Here is a 9,162-nt window from a genome sequence, read left to right on the forward strand (position 1 = left end):
CATATTTCTATTCTAAACTCCTTATCTGAGAGGTTAATTAGGTGGTTGGCATTTTTTGGGTCATCAGAGCTCTCATCTGCATTCTCTGTGCATGCTGTTGTCCCGTGTTGTTTCCCCATGGCCACACTTGAAGTGTGATCCTTACTCTGTGTTGCCATAAGGTTCATGTTCTGTAAGAGTTTTGCAGCTTTTTCGTTGTGCAGCTATAAAGAAAAGCGAAGCAGCTGCACTCTTTTTTTTTTTTTTTTTCCTGTATTCTTTTTTGATTGTCACCAGGTATCAGGAAATAGACCCAGGTGTCGCTTTTAGAAGAGTCCCCTGTAGCCCAAAGCCAGGCAGGAATTATCCCCCGTCCTTGTGGGCAGAGGCACTCTTACCTGACGTTAGGCATTTGAGAGCTGGTTTTGCTGCGTTCTTTGTTTGTCTCCAGGGATCAGGAAGTAGCCCCAAGTATCGCTATTAAAAAGAGTCCCCTGTAGCCGAAAGCCAGACAGGAATTATCCCCAGTCTTTGTGGGCAGAGGCACTCCTACCTGAAGTTAGGTGTTTGAAAGCTGGCTTTGCTATGTTCTTCCTTGATTTTCACCAGGAATCAAGACTATGGACATTGTTGATGGTATCTTCATACTCGTACCTTGCCCTGCCTCTGGGAGCCCTGTCTAATAGGGTTCAGTTGAGATATTTAGATCATGTTGACTTGTCTAGGCAAAGTTTTGGGGTCCATCACTTTAAAACAGAGGCCTCAATCTCACGACCCGCAAGCCATTTGCGACCCTCCATACAACATTTTGTGGCCCTGCCCTAGAGTAACCTTGTTTTGTTTTGTTTTAGTTGTTTGGGTCACACCCCCCAATGTTCAAGGCTTACTACTGACTTTGCACTCAAGGATCACCCCGACATTGCCTCCTGCGGCCCACAGGTAAATTGAGTTTGAGACCCCTGCTTTAGAAATATAGTTTATGGTCAATTAAAAAATAAAGTGAAGCTCTCGGCTCGGAGGTGGGCAAGGTGCAACTTTTCTTCGGTCGTCCCGAATCCGGGTTCATCCAACACCATCCGCCTCCGCCATGCCGCCCAAGTTCGACCCCAACGAAGTCAAAGTCGTCTACTTGAGATGCACCGGTGGGGAAGTTGGGGCCACGTCGGCCTTGGCCCCCAAGATCGGACCTTTGGGTCTGTCTCCGAAAAAGGTCGGTGATGATATCACCAAGGCCACTGGAGATTGGAAGGGCTTAAGGATCACAGTCAAGTTGACCATCCAGAACCGGCAGGCCCAGATCGAGGTGGTGCCTTCTACCTCTGCACTCATCATCAAAGTCCTCAAGGAGCCTCCCCGAGACAGGAAGAAGCAAAAGAATATCAAACACAGCGGCAATATCACTTTCGATGAGATTGTCAACATCGCCTGCCAGATGAGGCACCGGTCTTTAGCCCGAGAGCTCTCTGGCACTATTAAGGAAATCCTGGGCACAGCCCAGTCTGTAGGCTGCAACGTTGATGGCCGTCACCCTCACGACATCATTGATGACATCAACAGTGGTGCTGTAGAATGCCCAGCGAGTTAAGAAGTCCCAGGAAATGCTTCAATAAAGTATTTGCTAAAAGAAAAAAAATAATAATAAAGTGAATAATTGAGTTCTTTTTAAGCATGAATCACCATAAATTGTAAATATTACAGATTTTAAGTAACCTTTAAAATGTATTAAGTGTGGCCGGAGAGATAGCACAGCCGTAGGGCATTTGCCTTGCATGCAGCGGATTCAGGACAAATGGTAGTTCAAAGCCCAGCATCCCAAATGGTCCCCTGTGCCTGCCAGGAGTGCTTTCAGAGCACAGAGCCAAGAGTAAAACCTGAGTGCCACCAGGTATGATCTGAAAATCAAAAAAAATATATATATATATATATATATACATGTATATATATATATATGTGGGTGACCGTACACCCACATATTCAATGGATTTTTCACCGCTGCCTGATTCAGTTATTCAAGTAGAATCTTTTTCAAATAATATATCACAAAGAAATCCATCAACTCTTTATTCAGAATTCCTTAATTTTAGAGGGAGAAACAAATAGATAATTCATTTTATAAATATAATTTAAGGATCTTTCAAGATGAACTACTACCAATCCTGGCAAGACTCTTTCATGAAATTGAAAAAATGAAAACACTTCCAAATAGCTTTTATGAAGCCAACATCACCTTGATCCCCAAGCCAGAGAGAGATGCTCCCATAAAAAAATTACAGACCAATATCCCTGATGAACACACATGCAAAGATCCTCAACAAAATCTTGGAAAATAGGATTCAAGGCCTTATCAAGAAGATCATTCATTATGATCAAGTAGGTTTCATCCCAGGAATGCAGGATGGTTTAACATCCGTAAATCTATCAACATAATACAGAACATCAACAACAAGAAAAATTAAAATCACATGATCATATCAATAGAAGCAGAGAAAGCATTTGATAAGGTCCAACACCCATTCTTGATAAATCCCTTGGCAAGATAGGAATGACAGGAACTTTTCTCAATATAGTTAAGGACTTCTACCACAAGCCAGTGGCAAATATTGTCCTCACGGGAGAAAAACTAGAAGCCTTCCCTCTTAATTTTAGCACAAGGCAGGGCTGTCCTCTCTCACCACTCCTATTCAACATAGCACTGGAAGTACTTGCCATAGCGACTAGGCAAGGGATATCAAGGGAATCAGATAGGAAAGAAAGAAGTCAAGCTCTCACTGTTTGCAGATGACATGATACTCTACTTAGAAAACCCTAAAGACTCTACCAAAAAAGCTTCTAGAAATAATAGATTCATATAGCAATGTGGCAGGCTACAAAATTAACACACAGATATCAATGGCCTTTCTATACATCAATAATAATAGGGACAAAATGGACATTAAGAAAACAACCCCGGGCCCGGAGAGATAGCACAGTGGCGTTTGCCTTGCAAGCAGCTGATCCAGGACCAAAGGTGGTTGGTTCGAATCCCGGTGTCCCATATGGTCCCCCGTGCCTGCCAGGAGCTATTTCTGAGCAGACAACCAGGAGTAACCCCTGAGCACCGCCGGGTGTGACCCAAAAACCAAAAAAAAAAAAAAAAAAAAAAAAAAAAGAAAACAACCCCATTCACAATAGTGCCACACAAACTCAAATATCTTGGCATCAACTTGACTAAAGATGTGAAGGAACTATACAAAGAAAACTATAAAGCCCTGCTCCAAGAAATAGAGAGGACACATGGAAATGGAAGCACATACCCTGCTCATGTATTGGCAGGATTAACATCATTACAATGGCAATACTTCCCAAAGCAAGTACAGATTTAATGCGATCCCTCTAAAGATACCCATGACATTCTTCAAAGAAGTAAATCAATCACTTTTGAAATTCATTTGGAAAAATAAACACCCTATAATAGCTAAAGCAATCATTGGGGAAAATATGGGAGGCATTACTTTCCCCAACTTTAAACTTAACTGCAAAGCAATAGTTATCAAAACAGCATCTATTAGAATAAAGACAGGCCCTCAGATCAGTGGAATAGGCTTGAATACTCAAAGAATGTTCCCCAGACATACAATCACCTAATTTTTTATAAGGGAGCAAGAAATCCTAAATGGAGCAAAGAAAGCCTCTACAACAAGTGGTGTTGGCACAACTGGCTAGCCACTTGCAAAAAATTGAACTTAGACCCTCAGCTAACATCATGTACAAAGGTAAAATCCAAATGGATTAAAGGCCTCGATATCAGACCCAATACCATAAGATGTATAGAAAAACACATGGAAAAACACTCCAGGACATTGAGAGTAAAGACATCTTCAAGGAGGAAACTGCACTCTCCAAACAAGGGAAAGCAGAGATTAACAGATGGGAATATATTAAACTGAGAAGCCTCTGCACCTAGAAGGAAATAGTGCCCAGGATACAAGAGCCACTCACTGAGTGGGAGAAATTATTCACCCAATACCCATCAGATTAGTGGCTAATCTTGAAAATATACAAGGCACTGACAGAACTTTACAAGAAAAAAAAATCTAATCTCATCAAAAATTGGGAAGAAGAAATGGACAGACACTTTGATAAAGAAGAAATACAAATGGCCAAAGACACATGAAAAAATGCTCCACATCACTAATTATCAGGGAGAAGCAAATCAAAACAACTATGAGGTACCACCTCACACCCCAGAGATTGGCACACATCACAAAGAATGAGAACAAGCGGTGTTGGCGGGGATGTGGAGAGAAAGGAACTCTTCTCCACTGCTGATGGGAATGCTGTCTAGTCCAAACTTTATGGAAAGCGATCTGGAGATTCCTCCAAAAACTGGAAATTGAGCTCCCATTCGATCTAGCTTATACCACCCCTAGGAATATACCCTAGGAACACAAAAATACAATACAAAAACCCCTTCCTTACACCTATATTCATTGCAGCACTATTTACCATAGCAAGACTCTGGAAACATCCAAGATGCCCTTCAACAGACGAATGGCTAAAGAAACTGTGGTACATATACACAATGGAATATTATGCAGCTGTCAGGAGAGATGAAGTCATGAAATTTTCCTATACATGGATGTACATGGAATCTATCATGCTGAGTGAAATAAGTCAGAGAGAGAAAGATGCGGAATGGTCTCACTCATCTATGGGTTTTAAGAAAAATGAAAGACATTCTTGCAGTAATAATTTTCAGAGACAAAAGAGAGGAGGACTAGAAGTTTCAGCCCACTACATGAAGCTCACCACAAAGAGTGGTGAGTGCAGTTAGAGAAATAACTGCATTGAGAACTATCATAACAATGTGAATGAATGAGGGAAATAGAAAGCCTGTTTAGAGTACAGGCAGGGGTGGGATGGGAAGGAAGGAAATTTGGGACACTGGTTTTGGGAATGTTGCACTGGTGATGGGGGGTGTTCTTTACATGATTGAAACCCAACCACAATCATGTTTGAAATCAATGTGTTTTAATAAAATATTTTTTAAAAAAAGAATCAGTCTGTATATTTAAGTCAAATTTTATATTGAAATGTCTCAGGAATTCTATGGCCAGTTATTAGGACAAAGTTCTATGCTTTGTACACAGCAATATTCAGTTTTACCAAAAAAAAGGAAATTATCAGGTGGCTACTATAATTCCTTTATTGTGGCAAAAGTTAAAAATGTCTAAAGCAAACTAAAGATGGACCAGATAATTCTCAAGTCTTCAAACACATAAGGCAATTTTCCTTTCAAACAAAAGCCACAGCTATTCATAAGCATTTATTGTCAAGAACTAGTTTTCATTTTTACTATTTACAATGGTTATCCCCTTAGTTATGCAACTTTTCCTATTAAGTTTATTTTTGCTTTAATAAATAATCATTCTTATAGTAAAGGCAGATATGTAATTCAACAAGAAGCATGTTAACTTTTAAAAATTTTACTGGAAGAACCATATCAAATGGAATATTTTGAGTACATGTCATAAAGCCCAACTAGAACTGATGCAGCCAAGAAGAATATAGAAGTTACTAGAGTACTCGCTTTTATTTTACTTTTATTTTATTAAAACCATTGTGACTACAGAGTCCTTCATAGTTGAATTTTAGATATACAGTGAGTCAGGGCCATTCTCACCAACAGTGTCAACCTCCCTCCACCAATGGACCCAGAGTGCATCCTATACCACTACCCTTTGTCCTCTGGCCTGACAGTATAACAAGCTCATTTTAGTTTAGATTGTTAATGTTTAGGTCTCTTGATTCTATTGCTGTTGACTTTGGCTTGGATATTTATTTCTGTCCTTAGTTTTTTCCCACCAATGCATCTGAGACTATTTGTCCCCTGGCCTCCAGCCCTTTTTTCCCTTCATTCTTAGTTTTATAGAAAAATGAAGAAATATGTGGTTAAACAAAGTAATCCATGTCCCAAGGTTCTACGAAAAAAGGTGGGAGCCCCTATTTGAAAGTATAGAAATAAAAAAAAAGAAAAGAAAAAAAGGTGTGGGTGGAAGTTGTTTGTTTTTGTTTGTTTATTTGTTTCAATAGGAAAATGAAAAGGAAAACCTTTGGGCTAAAAACAGGAAGACCTTACCCATGAAGCAACCTGTCATAAGACCAAGTACAGGTTCTGGGCATACTAAGATGTCTAACATCAAAGACTTTGTTGTTCCAGTAAAAGTTCTTCTCAATCATGGTTGTTACAGTTAGGTTTCTGTAGTTAGAGATCTTGGTTTTTGTACAGAAAAGTTACTAGAGTACTCTTTTCAGAGATACTAGAGCAAATATCAGGGGATTCTAACGTATTTTTTAATTACCTGCATGACAGCAAAGCCTGAAGTTTTACTTAGCTCACTCCCAGAAAGAAGAAAGGCTGGTTACTCTGCCTACCCAGTTCAGAGATTTAATTTCAATTTCCTTCATTCATTCTGAAGTTTTCTTTCATGATTGCCCATGGAAGTTTCTAAGTCCACAGCTTTCTATCATTAAGGACTTGTATATTGTCCTTAAAATAGAGAAAAAAATTTCCAAGGGCAAACCTGAGTGACAATATCCAGAAATTCTATCCCCTTTACAAGAGAGTCAACCAAAAGACAATGAATAAGTAACCTTAAAACTTGATAAACATACCGTTTTCTCTCATTCTTCTCTGGGATGTTTGTCTCATTTCTTCATAATGTCTAAATTTTTGCTAAAATTACATGCAAAATCTCCATAATGTTAATGTCAGAATTGTTTTGAATTTTCACTGTTCTGATCATCAAGTATGAATTTTATTTTTCAGATCCACACCGTCAGCTCCAAAGCATTGTGAGTCCACTGAAATTTTCATTTAATGCTCCCTTTTTAAATGCTCCATTTTCATGCATAAATCCAGTAAGGTTCTAGACAGCTGGCAATTTTCAAAATGTTTTTTTCAGCTAAAAGTTAGAAAGAGAATAAGGATATTTTTATTAATCTTAGATAACAGATCAAATGAAACTGTCCTCTGCACAGAATAAGTAAGGGCTTTGCAGGAAAGAAAAAATAAGATATCAAAAAAGATAAATTTCTCATCTTCTCTACCTCTGACTGCTTGGCCTGGCTATAAAACTGACTTTCGATACAACAAGGCTTTTACCAGATATACAAATGGCTTTTGAAATGGCCTTGAAATGAAAACAAAAATAGCTGATGCACAAAGCTGTCTGTATGAAAAATTCCTGTTTGTGGAGAGCTGTTTTCAAGCAATGGAGTGTGATCTGTGATGAAATCATTTATCTTTATGAGTTTTCTGAGTTTCAGGATAACTGCCCTGGGGCCACCTGAGCTTTCAGGACTTAGGTCCATTTACTTGATTACTTGTCATTTCAAGATCTTAGAATTTTAAATGGTTTCCCTATCAAGGAAAACACTTAATGACCCCTTAGAGGCACAGGTACAGTGATGTGTACTTATATAATCTAACCATTTTCACTCTAGAGTGAAATTTGTTATATCGCAACACTGATTTATATTCTCCTTCAATGGGAGTTTGTGCGAGTCCTCATGTATTAAATAAGAGATCACTAGTACATTTTACCTAAGAGGCAATCCCACAAAGCTCAGTTCAGTCTAATTTTTGTATTATAGTTGGAAACTAAAGACATCTTATTAATTAATTTCTTCCATTATAATTTATATGAATGCTATCTGGGGGGAATTCTGTCCTCTCAGTCATTTATCATCTCACCAACAGGAGCAACCCCAGGAAAAGCAAGAGTGTGTAGCTGGCCAAAAGGCACATGATATGGAGATTCCTTCACAAACTGGAAATTGAGCTTCCATATGATCCAGCTTTACCACTTTTAGGAATATACCCGAGGAACACAAAAATACAATACAAAAATTCCTTTCTTACACCTATATTCATTGCAGCGCTATTTACAATAGCCAGGCTCTGGAAACAACAAAGATGCCCTTCAACAGATGAGTGGCTAAAGAAACTGTGGTACATATACACAATGGAATACTATGCAGCCGTCAGAAGAGATGAAGTCATGAAATTTTCCTATCCATGGATGTACATGGAATCTATTAGGCTGAGTGAAATAAGTCAGAGGGAGAGAGAAAGATGCAGAATGGTTTCACTCATCTATGGGTTTTAAGAAAAATGAAAGACATTTTTAACAGTATGTCAGAGACGAGAGAGATAAGGGCTGGTAGGTGCAGCTCATGACATGAAGCTCATCACATAGAGTGATGAGTGCAGTTGGAGAGATGACTACACTGAAAACTATCATAACAATGTGAATGAATGAGGGAAGTAGAAAGCCTGTCTCGAGTACAGGTGTGGGAGGGGTGGGGAGGAGGGAGATCTGGGCAATTGGTGGTGGGAATGTTGCACTGGTGAAGGGGGGTGTTCTTTACATGACTGTAATCATACAACTATAATCATATTTGTAATCACGGTGTTTAAATAAAGATAATTATAAAAAATAAATTGTTGGGCCTGGAGAGATAGCACAGCGGTGTTTGCCTTGCAAGCAGCCGATCCAGGACCTAAGGTGGTTGATTCGAATCCCGGTGTCCCATATGGTCCCCTGTGCCTGCCAGGAGCTATTTCTGAGCAGACAGCCAGGAGTAACCCCTGAGCACTGCCAGGTGTGACCCAAAAACAAAAAATAAAATAAAAAAAATTTGTTTCAACCACTAAAAAAAAGAGTGTGTAGCTGGTAAAAAGCAAATAATAATGGTTGCTTCCCATTATACAAAATGAACTCATTGGTTACAGTTTTCCTGACATGTTTGTCTTCATTCTTCAGCACCTGGGACTACTTTTCTGGAAGCAAGATTTAGTAAAGCATAAAGTAAATAAACATTTCAACAAACACTATCAGGACACTCTTGCATCTTTCCTACTATATTTTTGTTTTAGAGCCACACTCAGTGGTGCTCAGGGGTTAATCCTGGCTCTGCACTCAGGAATCATTTCTGGTGGTACTCAGAGGACCATAGGCAATGCCGGGGGACCAAACGCAGGTCAGCCACATTGAAGGCGAAGACCCTACCAGCTATAAAGGAAACATCAATTCACCAGATACTCTATAATCCTGTCTGATTTGTCCAGCATCACTTTCCCCTGCTGACCAGAAACTTTTCCTGACCCTTAATAAACATACTTTGTCTACCACAGCTCCT

The 9,162-nt window shown here is 39.3% G+C and overlaps 1 protein-coding gene across 1 annotated transcript; it reads left to right on the forward strand.

Moving 5' to 3' along the window:
- The first annotated feature begins 990 nt into the window (after positions 1-990).
- LOC126009189 (60S ribosomal protein L12-like) lies at positions 991-1,578 on the forward strand. The gene has a single exon (XM_049773555.1). It carries the CDS (start codon positions 1,067-1,069, stop codon positions 1,562-1,564), a length of 498 nt encoding a protein of 165 aa, XP_049629512.1. The 5' UTR covers positions 991-1,066; the 3' UTR covers positions 1,565-1,578.
- Positions 1,579-9,162: the final 7,584 nt, after the last annotated feature.

This window comes from Suncus etruscus, chromosome 5, assembly GCF_024139225.1.
Source record: "Suncus etruscus isolate mSunEtr1 chromosome 5, mSunEtr1.pri.cur, whole genome shotgun sequence".
NCBI lineage: Eukaryota > Metazoa > Chordata > Mammalia > Eulipotyphla > Soricidae > Suncus > Suncus etruscus.

Bases quoted from the DNA above. Each gene is read 5' to 3' on its own strand.
- LOC126009189 (XM_049773555.1), top strand. From the start codon at position 1,067: ATGCCGCCCAAGTTCGACCCCAACGAAGTCAAAGTCGTCTACTTGAGA.